Consider the following 25,921-nt stretch of genomic DNA (forward strand, 5'->3'; position numbering starts at 1 on the left):
CCTGTTGGTAAATTGAAAAAGAGACAAAAATCCTCTGTGGATTTAATAACAAACTCATTACCAGGGCCCAACAGGGCGGAACTGCCTTTTAATTAGAGCAACACCTGATTAACGCCCAATTAACAGAGCCAGAGCCACTTAATTCTCCCCCACTTTGGCAGGTTGAGAACATAAACATAAGCAGTCCAGCATCGGAGTGCTTCCTCTCCTCCTGGGAACGTGTGAGAGAAAAGTAAATAACGACTTTGGAGGCCGTCTGTTGTCTGGTGGTCCAAATGCTCTGCAGAGCTGGAAACCGTACGCTGGAGATGCATGAGGTAAGTGTTTCAAAGAGGAAGCAGATGTAGGACTGGCTGGCAAAAACTCCTGCTTCACTAACCGTGAAACTCCTGTTGGGCTGATGTAAGACAACTGCCCCATCAGTGGACGTTTGTGTTCAGCCTCAAGATACCCACTGCCATTGTTCCTAATCTCCGATTATACTCTTTTACCTTTAAGACAGACACAGCCTCAAGGATGTGAACTTTTACAACTTTTATTTAGCTTTGGAGTGTGGACAGCATGAGAACAGCACAGTCACACAATGGTTTGTTGAACATACATGCAGTACATTTTGGTATCCATATGACTGTAATATATGTATTTTTTAAAATTAAAATAAGGGATAATATAAAAAAGCTTATGACCTCAGGTATTTGTGCTATTGCTCGTCATCGGCATACATAAAGAAAAGAACACTGTGTATTATTTGCTGTAGTATTTCACAATAGGCATGATGTCCCCTTACATCATATAATAAAGCTTTCGCCACACATTTGAACCAATAAAATGACATATTTTAAAATAAACAATTCCTCTTTGATTGAGTTTTACTCTCAAAAGTGTCACATGGTCATCACAAGATGGCACTATTTTAACATTCATCAAGTACACTGCAGCACCTACTAAATGGTTCAGGTAAAGGTACAAGTTCAAAGTTAAAACTTGGATGTGTTCCCGGCCCAGAGGCAAACCTGGACAAACATTTGTGAGTTTTTAAGTCTTTGCAAACACCAATTCCTCCTCGTCACCTTGTCGAAGGACAGTTCTCATCTTACATTTGGTGTCAAGTTTCTCTGCCAGCATTGTTGGTCCTTAGTGTGTTTTTCATTTGATTTCAGTCCATATTGAAAACAAACCGCCACCACGGTCAACAGGAAGCTGGAGCATTCAGTCCCACTGACTTCAGGATTCAGCTAATCTTGATTCCACTAGACTTCAGTCATAAAAGCCACAGGATTGCTGCTTTCTCTGAGTCTGTGTGCATTAATGTGTAACTTTCACACATTCACTTTCATATTCAATCTCAATCATCAATCTGTCATGTCCCCATGTCTCCACGCCATTCAAAGTGATGACATACAACTTTTTGGACTCATGTTGCTTTTGCTGTTACCAGGGTTATAGCCATCGCTGAAAAATCGTTTAGAGGCATTATGTTGAGACGAAATCCGCCACGACTCCACAGCCTTCTCCAAGTCTGGTAGGATGTCTGGAACGACAACTTGTTCAGCGATAAAGACTATCATCTCCACGACCAGCAGCAGGACCCAGCCTACAGCCCCAAGCCAGTAAGAAGAGCCGAGGCTGGAGATGTCTTGACGGATTTCTTCTCGGTGCTGATATGTGAAAAAAGACCAGCTGAGGAGGAAGAAGAAACCTGACAGAAGAGAAAAACGAGTCAAATCAAGTATTATTGCGTGGGATAAAAGTCATTAAGGTCAATTATTACATGCCTGGAGCTTCAGAAAAGAGTTTATATGATAATGAAGTGCAATTCCACGGAAAGTAAAAAGTCTCTTTAAAAACCGCTGCCTTGCAGGGTATGCAAATGAGTAGTACATAAAAAAATTTCTGTAGGTGTGGGTTTGACATGAACTACACAAACCAAAAGGCTATTTAGAAGTTAATTGGAAATGGGGCTATTTTCACTCCTTTACTTGGTATGTATATATTATTTAAAAACTCCCAAAACATCGACAGTCTAATTATCAATAAAGTGAAACATAAAAACAAGCTGTATGTGCTCAGGGAAACAAATGTTTAACATATTCAAAGCAGTGCTGCGCTGTTACCTGTAGAGGCCATGGTGAGTAGCAGCAGGGTGGTGGGGTAGAGGGCCTGTCCTGCCATGAGGAGAGAGCGAGTGTTGGAGTAGGAGCGCACCGTCTGAGACGTCCAGCAGAGGGCAAACACGAGACACAGAGCTCCAGTGCTCATGGCCATCAGGAAGGAAAGAACCCCAAATACCCTCTCTGCTTCCTGGGCTGGAAGACACAAAACACACGCACACACAGGAGGTAAACTAGACTGATATTCACCGTGCACCGCCATAGTTACACGATAATATTCAGCATGATGAAGTGAAACACGCTGAAGTGATGACACACTCCTGTGGATGCCCCCCAGACAACAGGTGCCTGCCTCCAACTGAAACTGCAGTAAAATCAAGAGTTTGTGTACTTTTTCAGTACTTTTATAGGAACTGTGGGTAGAATCACACTGTATTTGACTCAATCTGAAAATGTGTTCACACAATGAAAAATGACACATTGGAGTAAAACAAATACTGACAAGGGACTTCATTTCTTTTTTACATCGACCAGCAGTTGGTTTTAGTTAGTCTGTTGCTAATAGTTACCTGTACTGGCACCGCTCTGTCGCAGTTTGACTGACATGGTTACCAACAACTGTTTTATCACCTGTCTGCGACCAAGCAAATGACAATTGAAGCTGTTTAGTGATTGTCCATTTAAGCTGCCAACCATGCTGGCCCTCATGCAACCTGACTGAGACTAATGTGTTGCTAAAAAGAAACATACAACCAGAAGGCTAACCATTGAATAAATCAACTACCTGTACTGTATTTTACTCTTTTTGCTTCTACCTTTGCGTGCTCAAGATGTTCGTTTAATACATGACTCATTGTGTCACTAATGCAGTTCATTCACAGGTAATGCTTTGTTTCTTCCTCTTAGCATAGTCTAAACATTCTGATTCCAGTTTAGTTACATGTCACTGTACTGATTAATATTTCAGTACCTTTGGTCTTACTTTTATTTTTTCTAGTATCTTTAATCTTTTCTATCATTGGATTTGTGGCCAAATGCTGCTTTCAGAGTTCAAGTAAAAACATGAAAGGACAAGAGCTGTCTTTAGCCTTTACAGGAAGTGGATTAGCTCTCTGCATACCTGTGCATGCACTGTGAGGACACAGGAAATGAACCCAAAGGTGTGTTTGCATAATAAAAACATCAGTGGGATAAAACAAAGTCACGGGAGCTATTTTCTCAAGGTTAACAATATCAAGATTTAGTTGGCTGACAAAGACCAAGTTCCAGCTGATTTCAGCACATCTGCCTGCAGCCAAGTGTGAGACCTTTAGCGGATACAAAGAATGCACTTCATTTGGGACAGGAGCAAGAACAAACTTGTTCACAAATCCTGAGAAGCTCTTCTGAAGCCCTGTTTTTTTCAGATGCTCTTCCTGATATTAATCCCCACTAGAGATTCAGAGATGTAAAGTAAGTCCCCCTAAGGCTGATCTCTAGCAGAACCAGTGCCTCATAAAACACAGCATAGCAAAAGGACATATCTATACTTCATTATAAATGCTACCCATGTTTTCATTCCAAAGCTTTAACCTAACCCCGAGCGACAGCTTTAGACAGATGACAAATTTGATTTGTTGACAGCAGAAAAATGTTAAAAAAAGGTGCTCACCATTGAAGACAGTGCCGTGTTTACGACCGTCTTGATCAGCGGTATTGTTATTCCACTCTGCCCAGAGTCCCCTCTCCTTCAGCCAGAAGGGTGTCCAGACTGCATAGCACACACACAGGCAACCTGCCAACCCCACACAGGACTGAGCAAACCTGAAGCGACTGATGGAGTCCCCTAACTCCAGAAACTTCATTTTTCTACTCGACTGAGAGACAGGCAGGGAAAACTGGAGACAGGGAGAAGAAAAAAAAAAAGAGTTACTAGAGTGTACTGAAGTTGTGTAACAGCAAGTGCGTCTATTTAAAAACGAACTGTTATTTTATTCATATAAATCAGCTGTAAAAATGTAGAATTATAATGAAAGTACAGTCTTACCTTTGTTGTTGAGGAGGACAGAAACTGTCAGGAACAAAGCCGTGAAGTTAGTCCGCCAATAAATGGAAGAAAGATTAGAGTCCAGGAGCTGCTAGTGTTTACTACTCTACAAACACGACTGTACAAACACGTTCAACACCCTGACACATTATTACTTGCACTGCTCATGACCACAAGCACCTACATGCACATCAGACCCTTGAGTTTTACTCCGCCTCTGCTGCAGTGGAAACTCCCCCAGTAAGCTGTTAAATTTCCCCGAGAAGTCTCAAACTCTCCACTATGATCTAACCCCACTGTTTAGAAAGTGAAAGCATTAAAAAAAAAAATAAAAGTGGCCATTCAATATTTCAGGAAGCAGAAGTTGACATTAAAAAAGGAGGAATAAAGAATAAGTGTTAAAGGAAGTTAAAATGTTATAAAGTCCCTTGATACTTGAGAGATACTCTTCACAGCAATATATCACTCATTTTGTTTGTCAAATGCAGAAACTGTGTGTGTGTGTGTGTGTGTGTGTGTGTGTGTGTGTGTGTGTGTGTGGGGCATTTAAGGAAATCCCACTCTCGATCTCTCACAGTGGGCTACAATGTGTTGTGGCTGCTGGCACTTTCAACCTCAGATATTTCTCCCCTTCGTCATAACTATCACCCCCTTCGCTTTCCTATGGTGCAATGGAACGCGCCCACAGATAACCCAAAAGCAAGTTTTTAAAAAATGTCAAACTGAAAACCTTCAAAGAGTGTTTAGTATAAAATAAGATATTACATATCTTTAAGATATTTAATATCTATCTATTTTTCTCAGCGGCCAATTGAGATTTACTCAAAATGAAAGATTATGGTCAAAAAAAGATGTAATAATTCAGGCCTTTATTTATTTACCCATCATTAACTTTACAGGAAGTACAATACATTCTGATAAAATAAAGTGCATATGATTAAAATAATAAAAATGTTTAATTCAGATTAAGAGATTTCAAAAGTTTGAGAATAGAACGTGACGGCTTTTGGTTGACTTACATTTGGCATTCACTTTGACAATTTGAGTAAACAAACATAAATCTTTTGACTCTGGGTTACAAAAAGGCAAGGCAGTCTCCCACAGCAGCTTAAAACTAAGGCCTCAAGATGCAGATCGAAAAGTACTCTGCCCTGTTCTTCCATCCTGGCCTTGCCTGCGATGCTTTTTGCTTCTTGTTTCCTCTTTAGCTGGCTTGCGGCGAATGTTTCCTCTTCACTCCTCAAAAACAGGCATCAGATTTGACCTTGTGTCAGGTGTTTGTATTAGGCTTTTCACCATAAAGGCAGGGAGTGAGAGGGATGCCTAAGTACTGCCTCTTGAAATTTGGCAGCTACATTCGTGGCTGTTTATCCTAAGCTTACTTTCTGGCTCTTTGCAGCAGGGCCTTGAATACATCAAGAATCTCTGGGTCCTCTCCGGCAGACAGCTCCGGAGTGTTTTTCTCCAGCCAATCAGAAGAGCGAATTTGATGCCTGAGAGTACCAATCAGAGAGTCCAGACCCTCTGCGGGTTTCGATGCTTGGCAGCCCAGCAAAACAAACTCCTCAGTGGTCAACGAGCCTGTGTCAGGAACAGGGCTATCCTTCTCCTTCAGCTGGTCTGATGACTTGATCTGGGGTGATGATGTTGAATTAACAATCGCAGTATTGTCTGGATCTGCACTGTCCTCTTTCACTGACTTTTTGCTCTCCTCACTGGCTTCTTTGATGGAGTGTGAATCAGGGCTGGCACCTTTCTCCTCAATTTCCTTCAACGCCTCCCCGATTCGCTTCAGGCCTGAAATAACAAGAAACATTAACAAGTCAGTGACTATTATCCAATCGATACATAGTTTAAGACACAAAGCAGGAGATAACCTGAAATAACACAAACCATTTACTGAGTAAATTAAATAATAGATATCATCTAATCAATGTCTAGTTTAAGTTTGAAAATGTGAATTAGGAATAACTACTTGCTACTTGAAAATTTTAAAAATAGGTATAATCTTTTTTTATACATAATTAAAGACACAGAGTGGCTGAACAATGGAGTGGGCATAAAAAGTTCAAAACATGGAGGATTCTGTAAGTACTGTTTATCAGTAAAACTGTTGCAAAAAATCTTGGCATAATCATGGATAGCAATTTAAACTTCAGGAGTCATATTAACCACATCACAAGATCATCTTTCTACCACCTAAAAAATATATCTAAGTTAAGAAGTTTTCTATCAAAACCTGACTCGGAAAAATTAATTCATGCATTCATAACTAGCAGATTAGATTACTGTAACGGCCTATTCACTGGCCTCGCAAACACAAGCATTCGACAATTACAATTAATTCAAAATGCAGCAGCACGTATTCTCACTGGTACAAAAAAATATCAACACATCACACCCGTTCTTAAAACCCTGCACTGGTTACCCGTCAAAAAAAGAATAGATTTCAAAGTCCTCCTGTTAGTTTATAAAGCACTAAATGGTCTTGCACCTCAGTACCTAACAGACATGCTAATTACCTACACACCAGTAAGATCCCTCAGGTCCACAAACACTAGTACACTAGTCATTCCCCGCACCAAAACTCAGGAAGGGGAGGCTGCATTTTCTGTTTATGCCCCACGCAGGTGGAACAGTTTGCCTGAGGCAGTAAAGACTGCCCCGTCAGTCAATCTTTTTAAAAATAGGTTAAAAACTTTTCTCCTCTTAACAGCGTTTGATTGAACGTATGTGCGTGTGTGTGTGTGTGCGCTTGTCTACTCTGTGCTATTTGTATTGTTTTTTTTTTGTTTGTTTTGTTTTGTTGTATGCTGTAAAGCGCATTGTGTCTGCCTTGTGCATGAAATGCGCTCTATAAATAAAGTAAAGTAAAGTAAAGTATCATATACTGCAAACTGACCGAGCTGAAGGTGGTGCTGTTGGTCTGCGAAGACGATGCGGAACCAGCCGGGCGTGGAGCAGGAGAAGGCCTGGCCGCAGCTCAACACCACCTTGTGTCTGAGGAAACTCCTCCACAGAGACAACTCCTCCTCAAACGACGACTCTCTGAGGTACTATCGACACGGAGAGACAGACACATCAAGCCTGCGGGAATGTGCACACAATGTTCTCAAGAAATTACCATGTGGCCCATTAAGTTAAAGAGAATTAAATGACTGTGATATTTGCACTTCACTTGGCTATGCACAAGTTAGAGTTGAATTAACAGCCCCGAGATCTTTATCTAACGGTGGTGTTGTCACCTTCCTCAGGTCAGCCCAGACGTACAGCGCAGCAGGCCTGTCCAGATAGGGGATGCCCATGCTCTGCAGCTCTCCTGTCAGGAAGCTGTGAGCAGCTTTCAGTCGGCCTCTGTTCTCAGGCAAAAATTCCTCACTGATCCACTCTACAACATGAAAATATAAAGTGACAATTGCTGAGTGTAAATCAAATGTTACGAGTCTTTGTGCAGTGTGATGTGCAGCAGAGCCTCATGCTATGCTCCTGTCATATCAGTGTATGCAGAAAAAAAGGGGGATGATATCCCTCAGAAGTGAGGAAAGTGCTAGTAGGAAGTAAATGTTTGAATTGTTGAAAAGCCTGCATCTAAAATAATTTGCATTTATGAATTTAAATGTGTGAATTTTGACTTGTTTTTCCCGAAAAGGAGGCTGAAGTGAGGATTATTTTTCCGGTTGTGTTTCGGGTAAACCTGACGTGACGACTACAGCATGTTTACAAAAGCACACTTAAAGCTTGGATCCATACCTCTGTCCTGAAGCAGTTGTGCTACCTGGTGCTGCGTGGTTCCAGGGACACCATGGAAGGAGCCCAGCTGGGCCAAAGCCTCCACGAGGTCTCTATTCTCGGTATACAGAGTGCCTATTCTGAGTCCTGACATTGCAAAGTCCTAGAAGGAACAAGAAGAAGTAAATGAGAAGGAGCTGTGAAAGCAAACACCCACTGAAGAAAAGCAGAGATTTTACTGACAGCAGGGATATAAAAAGTCTCACAGTCTCATACTCTCATAGAGCACAGCACGGTATGTACCTTGCTCATCCCCCACATTACATGCGTCCTCTGTGGGTCGGGCAAACTGAAATAAGGGCACATTATTAGCAGTTAAGGGGCTGTCTTCAGACACAGCTGAGATGATTAAGGGTCTAATAGAGTAATCATGCGGAGGTTAGGTTCACACAGTACCTGTCTACACTGAGGACACTGTGAAAGGTGACAGATTTATCAAAGACCGTCAGCATGTACACTTCATCTACAATGGCATGGAGCTCATTCCTAAAGCAGGAAAAGACGGAGAGAAAGATAATATAAATATATACAGTGCAGCATTAATAAACCTTCATGTGATGTTGTTAATAAGAAATAAGAAAATGCAACATAAATGTAAAATGGGTCCTTCAACGTCCTGTGTCAGCGTAAAAGCACTGTGGTTTATGGTTACAACAGCTCAGTGCCTGCAAGGGTCGATAGAGGGAGTTATTCTGGCAAAATCATTTAGGAAACAATAGATGATGCAGGAGACTCCTTGGCACATGGCTGCACTTGACAATATGCTGATGGTTAAGAAAGGTGATAAAACTCCATCAAGGGTGCGTGATATTCAACACACACGGGATGGAGCTCTCAGCCGTAAAATGAAAGGGTTCACACTGGGAACTGTATGCAGTGGCCTGGCAATGTGCTTAAAGGAGCCACAGGATTGTAGACTGGGGGGATTACAGTGTTAGGCCACAGCGTGAGATAACAGTGGGGCAGACATACCTTTTGGCAAATTCCAAGAAGGCAATCATCTCCTCCGGGGTGTAGATCTCAGCCAGAGGGTTGTGAGGGTTCATCAGTATAACAGCTCGGATAGTCAACCCCTGAAACAGGAAGCGAGTGTCTGCATTAATACAAACGTACAGACTGTTTCAGTCTTTAAAGCTACAAAAAAAATCCTTGAGAAAAAAAGAAGAGCATCCACGGCCTTTATTTAATCTCTTTGACAAAGTATTTTTTAAGTGGTCTTGTGTTTCTTCAAATATTCATCTAAGGCTTAAGAAAACATGCATGCATGAATTACCTCTTGCTTAGCCATTTTCAGACCTTCTTCTAGTTTCCCTACAGTGAGGTGGAAGGGTCGACTGTCTTTGCTATCAGCCTTGAAATAAAAAAATAACAAGAGGAAAAGGGAAAATATATTAGCATCCAAATTAGACAGCTGAGAATACAATCTACACATGATGCACTTCAAGCTGAACGCAAGCCCACTAGAATGCATACAACAAATGCAACTACTGGAAGAAAATCAGGTTGTGTTTTCCTACCTCACAGTCCAGAGGAACATGGAAGAGTTTAACATCACTATACAAATGCAGATCTTCAGTGATCACACCGTAGAAAGGAGTAGGAATAAGAATGGCATCTACAACATGAAAAACACAATGACCACATGAAACACATATCATCTCTATACAAATTATAAATTACTTATACTATACTTACTTATGAATGGCTCTTGTACACACAAACCATATATGTTCAACTGATGCATTCATGGACAATCCACAATGATTCATATAAGCTACTATTTAGGTTATTAGTGTTCATTTTCATTGTTAATTTGGATGCAATTTGTACAATTTGCCACTCTAATTTTGCCAGACATATTAGCATAAATGCAGGGCTTAGCATCTTTGTGATCCATGTTATTAGCAAATAGATGAACATCAGCTGCTTTTCATACTCATGATTATTATTATTAAATTAAGGCAATTATTGAGCAAAACAAATATACTACATTGCTTAAAATTAGGCCTTGCTTGCAGTGCAGTGACACAAAACAATAAGCAATTCATGTAGCTGCCTAAATAATTTTGAAGGATTGTTTTGTTTAAATAATTACGCTACAACTTCTTTCTCTGTTATGCTTTATATGCTGATCATTTTTTATACAATAGAAAGGCAAAAAAAGAAACTTGGCCAGATTTCCCATTGCTATTATGCACACATTTGTCTTCATACAAAATAGATATGGTTGTATTGTATGTGTTTGTCAATGCATTTTGTGATCTCACCTTTAGGGTCACAAATTACTGCAGCAATACACGAGAAGAGGGAGCCACAGCCATTCATCACCACAACCTGAGCAAACACAAAAGACCTCATTAAGGCGCAGAAGGAGGCCTGATAAATATGCTACATATTCATACACCTACTAAAGCAGCCATTCATTACATCTGCAAATTAAGTTGCTCGCCCTCAAAACGCTATGTTAGTTCAACTGTAGCGTTTGGCATCTTTATAATCATCAGTAAGTTAATCAGATAAATTAACTGATTCCACAGCCTTCATTTTTGAAAACGAATGGCTACAATCTGGAACACAGAACCTTCCTGCTGTGATCCAACAGTGCTAACCACTGCTCCACAGTGCCCTGCTCTCACAAATACAAATTGACTAATTACAGGAACACAAAAAAAGAAAAGTGTATTTTATATTTGTCTGTGGTGGAAAATGTTTTTAAATTGTCTCATGGAAATGCCACATATTAACAATTTTATTAAAAGTAAAAGTTTTGCGTTGTGTGTCATATAGTTTAGAGTTACAAATGAAGTATGGTTCCTTTCAGACTTAAATGATTCATGAATTAATGTATATTCATGGTGGTTGAGGTGGCACTGCAGTAATAGTTTTCAGCAGTTTAATCTCTTAGAGATTAATTATATTTTCTAATTTTTGTACAGAATGTGAATGCCACAGTAAAATAAAAAAAAATTAAAAATTCTCCCCTTCTTCCCCTCCACAAATTGTGGAGAAAAGTTAAATATTGTAGTCTTACAAAATGTAAATGCTTTTATGTGCAAGAACCTTAGAAGTGTACACAGTGTATGAGTAACTATATGTTGCTGCATTTTCTGCTTCTTTTAAGTTGTAGTATATTGCAAACTGTAGCATTTGTCTCATACATACTGTTCACATTACGTGTGTTACATTCCAGAGTTAAAAGCGATAATCTTCACTCACATTGTCAGCTTTGAGTGGGTTTGGAGAACAGCAGTAGTGAGTCAGGAACTTTGCAACCGCCTCTCTCAGGCTGAAAAGGAGGAGGATGTAAAGGTTGCAAGGAAAGTTAATGTTTGAAAGGTCTTTTTTAAAATGTTACAAATGTGTTTCCTTATTTCTTAATATAAATCCACTTTTTTTCTCTTACAATGTGTGCCCCCTCCAGTCGGAATACTGCAACAAGGATGGGTCAATATGGAGCATGTCAGGCTTGGTCAGCTGTAGCAGAGATGCAAATGAAATTCATTTGTCAGTGTGGGCGAAATCATTTAGAATAATGTACATTAATGTACAAGATTACTGGAATCTGACTGTGCTATTTATCTCACCCGTTTGTGAAGAAGATCATAGCAGAGTTTGTTCTCACTGGTTCCCATGTTGATGACACCCTGGAGATGAAAGGTAAAAGAGGATCTTAGAAGTTTTATAACAAATCAGAGCAGCTATAAGTAGATTTAACTATGTAACACAGTCTTACATCAGGGTTGTCTGTGTCATGGTGTTTGTTCATTCCATATTGGGCATAGCCTTCCTGGAGAATGCCTTGATGCTGTCGGATGCTGTTACCGCGATTCGACAGGTACACGCTACGGCCGGGAGTTTCTGTACCTTTCAGCGTTGCCAAAACATTCTGAGACATTTTGCAGGCCTTGTCAGATGTAGGCGGTGTTGACATTGTTGTTGTCTCTTGAGTGGAAACAGCCTGTGCCGTGGGAGCTTCTGAGGGCGGCTGAGATAACGATGATGAGACGGAGGGGGCGACAGCGGTGATCAGGGAAGCTGACAGATGAGCTTGGGGTGAAGCACACGGGTCAGTCGGTGTTGTCACAGTGGTCGGAGCAGCCTGTCCGACAGCAGCCAATGCCCCCGTGAGCATGCTGAACAGGCGGAGCTCATGCTGGCGCTCCTGTTCCGCCCTCCTCTCCTCCCTCTGTTCCCTGCGCTCCTCGGCCTGAAACTCTCTCTCTAGCCGCGCCTCCTCCAGGGAGAGGAGGCGCTCCTCTGCTGACTGCTGCCAGTTCAGGAAGCTGGCCAGGGCTTTATCCAGGCTCCCTTGGCTGCCACATCTAGCACCTCCGTGGCTCCATGATGATTTCCCACCCCTGCGACGCTTCCTCTGTCTCGCAGAAGTTGAGGGGTGAGAACCCTCCTTACCGGTTGGCTCAGGTGTGTCAAGAGGCCCAGGACCACCAACCGCATGGGTGGCAGCTGTGGCAGAGCCAGCAATGTTCAGTTCACTAAAACCTGGGGATATGAAAAACAGAAATCACTTTTCAACTACCTACCACTTTGTAATCTTATATTGATGGCCATAATAGTGATGATAGTAATGATAACATTTGGATTGACAACCTGAAGGTGAGATTCTTGCATTTATTGAGCTCTCTCCTCGACCAAGTGTGTCCTCTGGGCCCAATAGAGATTGCCCATCCGTCTCCTGGTCATCTGCAGATCCATAGTACATCTCAGGGGGTGCAACACTCGAGTTCAGCATGCTCTCTTCAACATCTTCACATTTTATATCCAGAGGATCTCCCGTTTTTGGAGGCTGACCAAAGAGAAACCCACCTGAGGAAGCAGGACCAAAGGCGCCAGGTGGAACTCCTTGCAGGTATGCATCGGGTCCACCCGGACTCTGAAACACCTGTTGTGCTATGACAGCTCCGCCCAGGGAGGAGTAGGTGATGGCCGGTCGGTTCGCCAGCACTCTGTCCATCACATCATAAAACTTCCAAGACCTCATTTTGTGGTTGTCCTTGATGCGCCGATATTCCAGCTTCATTTTTTTAATCTTCTCTCTACACTGGTCACCTGTGCGATAGATGCCCTTTTCACGCAAGATGTGGGCTATGCGGTCAAACACACGCTGGTTGCGCAGTGAGCTCTCCAGTTCAATCTGGACCGACTCATCGGACCACAGCTGGAGCAGCTCCACTATCTCCGGGTCGGTCCAGTTGCTGCCTCGCTCATGCCTCCTGCCGCGAAAGTCCATTCTCTAAGTTACAGGACGTATTCTGCAACAAATGAAGAGGGATAATGTAAGAAAAGAGCAGCCCAGCTCTGTCACCCTAACTCCAACAACACCAAGAAACAATGGGGCTTTAAATGTATACATCATGTCCATAGCTCACAAAAAAGAAAATACATACACGTTATTTTATCCACTTGTGTTCTCTCACCGTAAATCAAAAGTCCAGCTCTTCGGAAACAGATTGTTGTGGAGCTGTCACTCACTTGTGACATCCACGTACCGTAGGTCGACACATGTCACGGCTGGTTAACCCGGTTTGGAGTGGTTTGGAATGGCAAGGCTTTGTCCAGCCGGTGCTAAAATGTATAATTCATTCTTAACAGCAAATCAGTCAGAACTTGGCGAAACGGGGAATAGACGCGTACAAAAATATCTACATCCGGGTTGACGGCACATGCGTGCTGTCCTTATTCCGGGATAACTTTGGTCCGTGTTAACGGGGGAGCTGCTGAAAGCAGGCTGGATTTCACTTATACCAGGCTGTAACGGGGTAGACACAACCATGCGAGTCACAAGCGCTTTGTGTTATGGCCCCCTCTACCGTGCGGTATGGTGTTTCAGCCAAGTTTGTAACTTCAATAGATATCCACAAGATGGCGGTCATGCACAGCGATACAAACCCGCCATCTGGAAAAAACGAAGAGTATGTGTTTTGTGTACAGGCGTGGCCCGGAATTCCTTTGTAACGATAAAATAGCCATGGCAGCGGTTGATAACAAAGCAAACCGCCATCATTCTAACAAAAACGATTTTTTCTTATCATTAGGAAACCGTTGATTGAAGTATGTCACTAAATATTATTGCGTTGTATTAATATGCACTTTTTTTTACTGAAATAATAGACTTATACTTTTATATTATTCCACGAATTGATCTATTTCACCTGCTAAAGACGACAAACGGTTATCGTCTTATAGTTAAAAAAAATTAATTGACGTGACCTTATGTGAGTTTATAGTTGATTCTCGCTGTTGTGAAAACAGTGACCCGCCCCATCCAATCATTCGACGACTACGGTGATACAAATCAAGCATACTCGATAGTCCAGTCGGCTCCAAACGTGACGTATTTCCTGGAGAAAGGGGTTTGTGGCAGTTTGTTGTCATCTACATCCAATAGAGTACCGTTACATTGTGTTGGCACGCTTTCCCTTATTCTCCCCATTTTTTTATCCTTGTATTTAACTTCGCGTATGTGAATTATTCCCAGCATATTCTGGGTAGCCAACCAGGCACGTGAAATAGCTGAAACACTCAGAAGAAACCGGTAAAGAAATAACTGGGTGCGACGGTTGAAGTTAACTGGCGAAATATAACCATGGTGGTGGTGGTGGTTGCAGCAAGTTGGTGGTGGATGACAAGCAAGACGGGATAGTTGAATTCAGCACTTTTGAAGGAGGATGGGTGTGTGCGGAAATCGTTGTTATTATTCATCTTATTCATCGTCAGGTTAGATGTAAAGTTGAAAGTCAAGCCGCCACCCGGTGGGAGAAGAAGAAGAGGATGAGGAGGCAGCACGCGTCGGTCCTTGTTGGCTTCTGACTTGGCGAAGGTACGACTGACACCTGGTTGATTGTTTTAGTTGTTGTGAAAGCCACGACTTAGACGTATTCAAAAGCAGGGAGGGGGTCTGTGTCAGAGTGGGTGGGAACAATGGGAGTATTTGCGGAAAGCATTAACGCTATTTTAGCACAAAGTCTACAGCCAGCGCTGCTGTGACCAGTCTTCCCAGTCAGGTGCATCCTTCCCCAGTCTGGATGTCAAGCTTTTTTAATTCAGTATAGGTGGACCTTTTTTTGTTTGAGGAGACATGGCTTAGCCCCGATAATTGATCGGCTTTGATCTGCAGTGCTTCCGCTCTGAACTTTCTTGTTGATAAGATAAAGGTATGTTTGTTGTAACTGTTGGATTGATAGTGTTGTTTTCTGCAGTATGTCTTATTTGACTCCGTTAATTCAGATTTATTTCTTGCTTTCTTCCCTCCCCTCTGTCTCCTTTGCCCACACTGTTTCTCTTACTTATTCACCCTGAAGCCTTAATAGGCTAAACCCCTCATCAAGTACTTTATCTGTGTAAGACGGGAATTGCTGTAATAGATTTCAGTTAGCTCAGACAGGGCAGAAATTGTTTAGTCTAAGCTGCACACTGTTCCTTTTCACACTGGCATCAGATATATGTGCCTATTTTAAGAAAAGCAAACAGTGCTCTGTTTGAAAAACTCAACTCAAAGTGATCAAACTCATTCTGTCCTGTCATCTGGTTGCTGTTGTTATTTTATACCTATGGGGTAACTCCCAAGGGGATCTCAACAAGGGATGAAGTCAAGGTCACAAGCAACTGAGGCAAACGGTATGGCTCCAAGCTTCCTGCACAATCGGATTACACTACCTAACCCCATCAAAGATTACCCTATAAAACTAATCTTTTGTGCCTCTCTTTGTTTAGCCCAAATCTTTCCCAGGCCAGTTTGGAGATAAAGGCTATTAAAAGGGTTGGACTGAGTGGTTCACATACACATTGTCTAGGGTAGCCCACAAGCACTGGGTTTAACAGTACTGGTAATTCTTCAGCTGTGTGCTCCTAGGAGCACGCATTTTATAAGAAGCATAAAACAGGAATGCAGTGGAGGAGAAAGAAGTAGGAAGACAAACTTGTCAACAGTATAACTCATCTATAAACTAGGGCAGAGACTGTTGTGGATGAGGGGGAAGTTTGACATAGGGAACAATGCCAAGATTCAGATGGCTGTTAAAAATTGGGTTGGATCTCTCTGTGGGACATTACTTACAGAATTGATTCTTTCTTCTGGACACATTGCTGCTTCCCTTGACAACATTTTATCAGGCTTTTCCATCTCTGTAGTGGGAGCTAAGATGGATCAGGCTTTAGTGGTACTCAGTCATCGCGTTCTCGCTAACTTCACAGTGCGTCCCAGATGATCGCAGTGCAGCTGACTCCCAGCCGTGAACCGCTGTCCTGACTGAGCACAACATGCTTATGCATTGCCTCTGGTTCTCAAATCACACTCTAACTCTGAGCAATTTTCCCTCTCAGCAGAGGATGCTTGGCTGTCAGAGGTACTTCACAAATGCTGCAGCCCTCTCCTGTGCCATGGTTTTCTATGAGAGGGCAACGCAGAGCACCTGGTGGGTGTTGATTTGGCTGGTGGGCAGCCTGAAATAGAGCTGGAGTTCTGCATATGGTCTGTCACAGCTTCGCATGCTTGTCATTACCAATGGAAATCACCTGTTATTCTGTCAAATTATGTTCATAACGTCTCTCCAGAGTGATACTAAACTATAGGAAGTTAACTGAATGCACATGCTGTTTGTTAGATACATTTAATTTGCACTATTGAATGTGTTCATGTAAACACAAGATTCTGCTGCTGTTCACAAAACAATTGCTCTGGAGCAGCTGGGGGTTAAGTGTTTTCCAGATCATACACATTTTCCAGATGGGTAGGAAAATCAAATTGGCAATTTCCTTGTTTAGAGCCCTGTTCTCTAACTCCAAGCCTTCTCTAATATTTCTGTACTTGACAAGAGGTAAATCTAGAGCATATATTCATATAAAATCAAATATCAGAAAATGTTTGATTTAGTGCCTTAATATTGACAATGTGGTGACATCAATATCAGCAGTGGAAATGTGGGCCAAGCAGATAGAGCCATTCATTAATTATTGCACTCAGCTACAGCTGACTGATATGGGAATTTTGAAGCATACTGATATGGATATTTTAAACTGATAAAAGAAATAATGTTATTCTGGCTGATATGATTTTTTTTATGTAAACTCTTTGAAAGGGATCCTTCAGATTTGGTTATTTAATGAGTTGTGACAGATGCCAGATATTTTTACAGTTAAACAATGAGTTTTATTATCTGAGATGGCAATACCAGGTAATATTAAACATATAGACAATGAAGAGTTGTGGAAAAATTATTATAAATAACTATAAATGAAAACACAAATACAGCCTGCATGAAATATATATATAAATTAAGAAAAATTGGGGTCACAGTTGTTCTCAATCTAGAAGAATGTACTGCATATGCTGCAGTTTTCTTTTGCTCACGTAGCAACATATACTCGTACTGCCACTGACGTTGGCCTGTGATGAGCCAGTATTGGCCAATAATATACCTCCTGATTGTGTGTCTGTGAGGCTGTGTACTGTATGTGTAGCTGCAACTTTCAGTCGCTGTAGACCACATCATATGGTTACTGTTGTACAGCCTGTACGTTCAGAAAAAGACAACATATTGATAATAATATCAGCAGCATACTAATACAGTCTTAATACCACTATATTGATGTTTGTGTCTGAAAATTCGCCCCAGACCTTTCTAGATGTTCCTTGCATAATAATCACTTCAGTTCAAAACATGTTTTAAAAGCGGCTGTTCCTCAAAGCTACAAGTCTGTAGAATATCCAGCAGTCAAGAGGCTGTTGCCCAAGGGCCTAATGATGATATCAGGGCAATAATGAATGCAAAGTGTTGATGCATTGCTGTTCCATCTCCCCCTCTTCTCAGAGTAGTTAAAGAGCGAGGGGGCGTCAAAGGACAGGAACGACTCTGTGCTTAGTTTGTACAACACAGTCTTGTTGTGTTGGCCACTGAACAGCTCCACTGGAGCAGTTCAGGGCCAAGTGTGCTCCTCAAGGGCACCTTGGAGAGAGGAGAGGATTGTTCTAACCAAAGGGTTATGATAGGGAAGGGGCAACCTGTTGTTGCTGCTGCTGTTGTGTTACATGGGTGAGAAAGTTTTTTTTTTGTTTGTTTTTTTTTAACTACTGATACTGCACTACATTAAGAGGTCTGTCAACAGCTTGAAACAGAAAGTTCTGAATTAGTAATTATAAGAATCCATGTTATTTTAGCATACCGCAAGTCACTTATCCACCCCTGCATTTCCACTGGCACACTCCAAGTGTGTTACTAATCTCAAAATAGGTTATGCAACTGACTTTCTATTTTCATTGTAGTTTGGATCCTAAAGTCTTAAGTTCTCCTGTGGTTTGAAGGTCGAAGTTTCATCTCAGCTTTAGGCCTTTGATGTATATTGTAAGAGTAAGCAGCCGCTTGTTAACTCTTCTCCAGGCTGTGTTTTGCGAGAAGGTGTTTTGGGCGTTGTGTTATTATGTACTCGTTATTTTGCGCAATGCTGCATTGGGTGGGGGGTTTGGGGGGTGGGGGGGTACCCCCACCACTCTTTCCATCTGTTCCCTCAGCCCTCTCAGTGACAGCAGACCCCCTGCTCCTGTCTTTTTATTTATTTTTTTTGACTCCAGCATAGGATCTAATGAGCTCGGAAGAATTGCTCCACGGGAAAAGTGACAGCCCTTGGTCATGTTTCCACCACCTCTCCTACTGCGCTCGAATCACACCCACTCCTAAATGTATCTGTGAAAGCACAGATATATTCAGTGAGCTTCTGCTCTTTGAGTAGTTTGGATACGCCTAACTCCCCGGAAGCAGGGGATAATTGTTGGGCGAATGAAAGGCGAGAGCATTCCTTGTGTTGGTGAAAAGTTCTGAAATATTTCTCTGTTTTGGAAAATGGATTTTAGGGAGCACTAAAGGCATAAACAAGCTTACCTGCAAACCTCTTGCCTTGTTAAACTTTAGGTTGCCCACTGCCAATAGACATTCATTCAGTTACAGTTAGTTGATTTAATTTTCCTCAACAAAGGGCCAGTCATTTGACAGGACTCATACGCTGTGGAAAATCAAAATTGACGCTCTCACTAAAATTGGAACTTCTTAAAAGATTTTTTGTGAGATGTCTGACATGTTCCAAGCTTCAGCAACTATGACAAACCATGGCAGTGTTTCCCGAAAGTATATAAAGGCTAAGATGCTCTTAGTCCTTTTGTAAGTCTGTAGGCTAAGATCATAAACTGTTCCCTAGTATGACTGGACTGTCTGTGCCTATTTTTCATGGTTTTCAACTATAACTAGGTTCCATCAGTGCTACCAGACTGCTTTTAGACACTTCCACCTACCTGCCGAAATAATCACCACTTAATTCCAATGCACTTTGAAAGTGCATTCTTTTTTTTTTCTTTCACCTTTAATGCTTATGAAAAGTCTGAACACACTCAGCCACTGTCAGTGGAACAGTCTGCTCCACAGCCAGTTTGCCTTACCCTGCAGAAATCTCATTGTTTTTCCGTTAACAAGACTCTTAAGTTCTAAAGCCCCATAGCAGACCCTAAAGCCTGCAATCTTCATCACACCTCACAATTTGAAACAGTTTGACAGAATGAACTCCGCACTGATGATTTTGCTATTCTCAGAGCCTTAAGGGATTGGTGATAAAATTTTAATTTGTCCTGAGGATTGGCCATAAAGGAAAGACCACATGGTTGTCAGAATCTAAAGGGTTCATCTCCTTTGGAGCCTGATACTGCTGAGTAAAAGATCACGACAATCTGCTTACTAGATCATAAGACGTGAGCACAATTGACAGTATGATGTAAGGTCTGAGCAAGAGACAATATCACTGAGCGCTCAAAACAAAAGGAGCATCTTTTAGGGAGCTTGAATGTGCCCAGTAATGTTAATTGCAGTTTGCCCATCGGGACGGATATATTCAGGCCTAACTTTGGACTGCTGGTGGTGGAAGTGGAAAGGACGGTTGGTTGCCAGAACATTATGAGTCATGCTGTGGGGACCATTAATATCCCGTTTTTGATACTGAAGTTGACAGTTTGACCTTAAAGGAAATCTCAACTTGAGCTGGCAACTAGATTTTTCAATTTTTTGTGTAAAGTTACACATTTTGGCCTGCTCATGGTCGTAGGAGATGAAATATGCTGGAGGTTCACCAAATCTTTATTGAACTGAACACCTATGGGAGAATATGGATGTGTTGGACACTTCCATCCATCAGAGTTGGAGTCTTTGCCAAGGCATATTGATTGTAGCAGCCTGTAGAGGCCCAACACCTTACTGAGGCACTTTTTTTTTTACTTTTGTCACCATCTGTAGACAGTAGCTGTCAAAATATCCTCTCTGGACTAAAGTGTTGGACAGACAGACTGACTTACTGACAAAAGTAATACTGAATTATTCTAAAACACTGACTAGAACATGGCAGTGGGAATAAAAACCAGCCCACGTGTTCAGCTGTTTTCCTCCAAGCTTACTGCCCTTTCGGTACCTGCTAAGAGGGTTTATATTGGATTTCTTTGAATTTTTAAACCTCCTGGAAGAACCTGGAAAAAGTCATGAGTGAACACAACAGACTTAAATTTGTTCAATTCACAGCAGCTTAGACTGAGCACCTGCAGTAGCTCCAATTTCTTTTCGCATCAGTTAGTGGTGTATCAGAGATTGACTCACTGAATGGGACCATGAGGCCATGTTGGTGGGATCAGCAGTGGGAATGGACAGGCATTTAGACCGGCATCACCTCCCTCCTCTTCATCTTTCTTAGGATGAACTGATATACCCTGCAGAATCCCACACCTTATCATCTTTCTTCTCACTCAGAGTCGGTTAACTTACCACAAAGCTTTTCTTTTTATGTGTGACTTACAGGCTCCTTTCCTACGACTCAAAGAGCTACAAATCAAAGGCCCGCAGAATGTCCCAGACTGAAAATCTTTTTTGTTTGAACATCCGTTCAAATAATGTTCCTTTAATCGCGCTTGTTATTTTACTATCCAATTAAAATATGTTCAGCAGTACTTTTTCATACCTAATAAGCAGTTGGTTGAATAAAAATTTTGAAACATTCTAAAATTCAGAGCAGTTTCCAAGTGAGAGTTTAAATACCCTCTCCATCAGACACCTTGCCTTTTTTGTTGCCACAACTAGCTGTGTACTGGTTTTCTTGGAGCTCATCCTGTATTGCAGCAACATGCCTACTGTATATCATTATCATGCATTACCATTTCAGGTCTGAAAAAGATGAGGGAGCGTTGAAAAATAATTCTGTTTTTGGCAGAACCCTTGTCTGTTTTGACCTAATATTTATGCTTTGCACATTTATTAAGATGTGGGGGGGGGGGGGTTTAGGAGTTTGACAGTGAGTTAAGTATGATGCATGATATGGTCTGTGGGTGTTTTGTTTATTTTTGCTGCAGTTTTGTGTTTGTTTTCTGAATGGTATCAGCAGTAAGTAATTCAGGCCCAAGACTGACCCAGTTAAGAAGGCCATGTTTGTGTTGATAGCTGGCTCTGTCCTCTCATCTCTAGGCCACTGTTCTACTTTGCTGCTGTAAGGTGGAGCAGCCCCGCTCTGCCTGGGAAGCAGTGACAGACGAACGGATTGACTGCCCCTGTGAAGTCTTCTCCTTTTCATGGATGCCAAGGTGGCCCTGCTGCACTTATGGACAGTCCTTGTCCTCCACACGGCTGAAGTGAAGTGGATTGATGCTGCAGAGGTCTACACCAATGCTTGGGCTGTCCAGATCAATGGGGGGCCAGAGGAGGCTGATCGCATCGCCAGGGAACATGGTTTTATCAACCTCGGCAATGTAAGTTCACCTTACAGTATACTGTATGTGTAGTGTGTGTTTGCAGGAGCCTCTTCCATATTCAATAACCACATATATCGCTTCATGTGAGACTGCATCCATATACAGCTCTGGCTTGTAGGTGAACATCAGTGTTGGAAATTTGTTGTACATCAAAGGCGAGCATCAGAGAGCCTGACATGAAACCTCTAGGCCATCCTGTTCCTTCAACAGATTGCAAAAGTGTGGCCTCCTCCATTTTCTTAAAGCTTAAGTGGGGCGTGCATAACACACTGGCAGACTGTTGTTGTGTTTGCAGAGTAGTGTTAGAAATAGACAGGAATAATAGGGCTGTTATTTTGGGGTCTAGACAAAGGTTGTTATATTTAATTATGATGTAGGTAGTTAAATTTTATTGCCAGCACTTTAGCTTCTGTTTTTGGGGTTACCAAATAATTTTAATTAATCGAACTGTTGTGTCGCACAGTTTGCAGATGGGGTCAAGAAATGCAGTTGTCAGAAGCGTTGAAGAACAGGGGAAAAGGGGGGCAGGGGGCCAGTAGTAACTTATTATTCTTTCAGTGGTATGTTGGGTCCCTTGAATATCAAAATGCTTCCCAGACTAAGATTTCCCATATTTGTGCTCAGCAGTTGACAGTGAGTAGCTATTTGGTCCCCTCTTCCCCCTGTCGCTGCACTTGAGACTTAAACTTCATTTGCATGTGCCTTTTGTGGAGCTGCCTGAGTGCTGCACACGCCAGTGAACAGCCTTCTGGATTACTTCTTAGGGATATGCGGAGGAGGTTCTGCATATTCCCGCCCCACTTCTCCCCACCTTAAATAAAGAGGATTTTCTGAGGGAGAGGTTTGCAAAATTAATTCAGGCTTATCTTTGCTTTCTTTATTTTGTCAAAGATAAAGCTTTGTCTGGAGTGCGAAGCCAGATGTTTTTCGTCTCCCTATTATTATACTGAGCATTTGTCACATGGGTTTTATGACAATCTGGATGAGATTAGATGTGTGTCATTATTAGATGTTCTTCATTGTCCGACCCGTTCTATTAAATTGTATCCATGTGACTTAACGCTGAGCTTGTGTAAGGGCCTTATATTCTGCTTGAATCTGGAGTTCCTTTGGTATTGATCTGGATGGCTGCAGTTGTTCCAGTAGTCTAAAACTATTGTACTGTGGAGTGAAAGAAAGCTTACATTTTGTATAATGGACCCTTACAGAGTTTTACTCTTAATTGCTTCTGTGAATTCTAGATAGAGAATCAATCACTAGACTTAGTGAGTTCGTTAAAATGAAATGTTCAATATTCTGCTCGCAGAACACATACATATTCTAGACAGTCACCCAGGCTCACAGTGCTATGGAGCAAAAAAAAAGTATCTTTCTCTCATAATTCCCTTATTTGATCACCTTACCAAAGAAAAAAAACCTTTATTATTTTCTTTCCCCTATTTATCTCCTTATTGTTTAACTCAACCAAAAATACATTTCCAGCATCTATGCTGCCTATTAAACCACAGGGAGTTGTATAGCTTTATATTTCCCCTTTGTTAATTAGAGATTGCGTCAGAGGAGTAGAGCTGGCAGTAGGCATAGGACAGTGTTCTGTAAGACGGCTGTCTGTTACTGAATCTCTGATGCCATATGGCAGCTTGTTATTTTAGTGCATGTGACATTAAGCCGCTCAGGTCCCAGAGCATGAAAGAGCAGCATAGTCGTATTTCACAAAATGGGCCCCAAAGATAACCCACACACCTTACCCCAGCATACCAATGTTTTTTTTCTGTGGTTCTGGGTTGCATGACACCATAGTCTGTCTCCTTTATGATTTTTTTTTATTTTTTTTTTTTTAGGTGCTTGGAGCTTGTTTTTGCAGTTTGAGATGCAGATATTGCAACAGTGGATACATATACTGTATGTCTGCAAATTCAGAGAAAGTGAAGATGGATAATAAAAGGCAGAAAGAGGAACAAGATAATTGACACTATCCCACTGGGAAAGTAAGAAACAAAGAGAGGGACGTGGTGATAGCAGAATGTCTGTGAGGACGTGTGGGAGATACAAGCAAAAAAAAAAAAAAAAAAAAGCTAATGGAGTATGGTATTATGGATTGAAAAGTATGAGTGTTGGATGACTGAAAGGGTGAAATTTAGTATCATTCAGTCTGTGGAATAAGATTTTGTGGGAGTACATCTTCAGTCATTGTTTCACAGAGCCACCCAAATAAGTTTTATTTTAGTCTGCAGTCCCTGAGTGGGTGCTGTGAAAGAGGGATGATCTACAGGCTGTGTGCAGTGTCTGGTGCTCTGACAGTACAGTGTTGGGTTATGTGAGGGTGTGAGTTAGCCAAGGCTTTGTAGGGCTAGGGGCTTAGAAGGGACACAGCTTAGTCATTTTTCCATCATCCTTAATGGTTGTTGTACAGGGCACTTGAAGAGAACGAGGTGTTGTGTGATGTATAATCAGGAAGTAATGGGAGTTTTATCACTAATGTGATTACAGGATCATCACGTAACTGATTATTTGTTCACTGCAGTGCTCAGAGATGCCTTATTGTCGTGGCACGTCGTCATGTATTTGCAGATTCACTCATTATCGTTCAGCTTAATTTTCCCTGAGTGGGTGTGAGGGGAAGAAAGCATGCGTGTGTGTGTGTGTGTGTGTGTGTGTGTGTGTAGGTGTGTGTGTGTTTTAAGTGTAAATGTCATCAAGACTTCCTAGTGTGCATCGGCATTTTACAAGTTGACACGGAGCGTTAAATCTGTTTCTCTGTAATGTGTTCAATAGTGGGTTTTTTTTTTCCAATAATGCTTTTGTGTCTGTGTGGGTGTTGCAGACCAGGGTCTAGAGCTAAATGTCATGTTGTGTTCTTGGTGAGGCGAGTCAGAATCATTGTTTTTATGTTTTTATGAGGATGGGCATGCTGTGTGGGCGTTGACAGACTGAATCGCCCCACTCTGTGGAGTAAACGACTAATGCCAGAGCTTCTCTCTTTGCAAGCCTTTGTCTCTTTGTCTTTCTATCTCTCTCTCTCTTCATCTCTCTATCTCGGTCTTTTGGTCTCTTTCTGTTTTTTGTTTTTTTTTTCAATTTACTCCAAGCGCCCCTTTTATCCACAAGTTTTGGCCTTCTTCAGAAACTGCAGGAAAAGACTCCTGTGTTGCAGAGGCAACAGGTTTGTTAAATGTTTGACTGCAGTCACCCTGTGTCAGATGATGGTACGATATTATTCCTTCGAAATTCAATGTTCCTCTTTCAGTTTCAGTTTTTCAGACCACTGTTTTACAATTTCTTACCACCACAGTCCTGAATACACACAAAGAGACGCCTGCTCTGTGCTAGGTGGAATGTAATGCGCTCCAAGGCCTTTGTCCATTACTCTGCGCGCAGTACACTGCCAATTGTGATGCGCCAGCACACTGGCCAGTTCTCTGTCACTGGCTCTCTCTCTCTTTCTCGATTCAATTCGATTCAAATGAGCTGCATTGGCATGAAATGTAACAAAATAAATACATGAAATACATCTCACTCTCACTCACTGTTTTTCTCTCTCTGGTCTACTGCTCTAGTGGCTGTGTGAGATGGTCACACATCAGGTCTGAGCCCATGTTTTATTTGCTTGAGAAATGATCGTGACGCTTTTAAGAATGTATGAAAGCAGTTTGCGTTGTGGGTGAGGAGAGTTTGATTATTTTTTATTTGAATGTGATTTGCACAGGAAGCTCTGTCAGATAGGCTGATTATATCAGACAGCATCAATGCTTTTATCTTGCTTTCATTTGCCTTGAGTGCAATTGGGATGCGTGTGTGTGTGTGTGTGTGCATGTGTGTGTGTTTGGCTAGCTGATGTTTTTGTCCTCATTTTAATGTAATAGTTTTATTAAATGGAACATCAGAAGTATCGTTCTCTGTTTCTCCTTCTCAGTGTCTGCCTGTTGTTTTCTCTCCAGTGCAAACCTGTTCTGAGATTGTCACAGTCCCACATTTCAACACTCTAGTTTCACTCATAAACCCATACTACACCGTTCTGCAGCATACAGTCTGGCAATGCCTGTACCTGCAGTATTTGCTGTCTTCTATTTCCCCCAGGACTTTGAAGGGAAAATAAGGAGTGCCTCTCTGAATGAAAGCTGTGAAGTTTTGCTGTTGGCACTAACGAATCTCAGTAGAATGCGTCTATGGAGGTGCTAATATATTATAATGGTACCAAGAGATTATTATAAG

The 25,921-nt window shown here is 41.7% G+C and overlaps 3 protein-coding genes across 5 annotated transcripts in view; 1 reads left to right on the top strand and 2 right to left on the bottom strand.

The window, feature by feature from the left end:
* Nucleotides 1-519: 519 nt before the first annotated feature.
* Nucleotides 520-4,584, bottom strand: LOC111655339 (uncharacterized). The gene is made up of 4 exons (XM_023406685.2): nt 4,138-4,584; nt 3,763-3,988; nt 2,115-2,306; nt 520-1,699 (listed from the first exon to the last, which is right to left on the bottom strand). The coding sequence occupies exons 2-4, from the start codon at nt 3,953-3,955 to the stop codon at nt 1,386-1,388; spliced, it is 699 nt and encodes a 232-aa protein (XP_023262453.1). The 5' UTR covers nt 3,956-3,988; nt 4,138-4,584; the 3' UTR covers nt 520-1,385.
* A 404-nt stretch (nt 4,585-4,988) lies between these two features.
* On the bottom strand, nt 4,989-14,083 carry accs (1-aminocyclopropane-1-carboxylate synthase homolog (Arabidopsis)(non-functional)). Of its 3 annotated transcripts, XM_087174094.1 has the most exons (17): nt 13,362-14,083; nt 12,751-13,196; nt 12,535-12,627; nt 11,660-12,426; nt 11,511-11,570; nt 11,330-11,400; nt 11,143-11,212; nt 10,194-10,260; nt 9,444-9,541; nt 9,200-9,277; nt 8,899-8,999; nt 8,323-8,412; nt 8,170-8,215; nt 7,888-8,029; nt 7,383-7,525; nt 7,040-7,193; nt 4,989-5,934 (listed from the first exon to the last, which is right to left on the bottom strand). In XM_087174094.1, exons 2-17 carry the CDS (start codon nt 13,172-13,174, stop codon nt 5,516-5,518), a joined length of 2,823 nt encoding a protein of 940 aa, XP_087030220.1. In that variant the 5' UTR covers nt 13,175-13,196; nt 13,362-14,083; the 3' UTR covers nt 4,989-5,515. The 3 variants fall into 3 exon arrangements, with proteins under 3 accessions (XP_087030220.1, XP_023262481.1, XP_023262482.1); XM_023406713.2 differs by having other exon boundaries at nt 12,535-13,196; XM_023406714.2 differs by having other exon boundaries at nt 12,535-13,196; nt 13,332-14,083.
* A 251-nt stretch (nt 14,084-14,334) lies between these two features.
* Nucleotides 14,335-25,921, top strand: part of furinb (furin (paired basic amino acid cleaving enzyme) b) — a 74,730-nt gene continuing 63,143 nt past the window's right edge. The window contains 2 exon segments of the mRNA XM_087174095.1: nt 14,335-14,764; nt 21,426-21,706. Coding sequence (XP_087030221.1) covers nt 21,530-21,706 — 177 coding nt within the window. The 5' untranslated portion in view covers nt 14,335-14,764; nt 21,426-21,529.

Source organism: Seriola lalandi, unplaced genomic scaffold (genome assembly GCF_002814215.2).
Source record: "Seriola lalandi dorsalis isolate HSWRI2012SDOR001 ecotype SW California unplaced genomic scaffold, Sedor1 jcf7180002054314, whole genome shotgun sequence".
NCBI classification, from domain to species: Eukaryota; Metazoa; Chordata; class Actinopteri; order Carangiformes; family Carangidae; genus Seriola; species Seriola lalandi.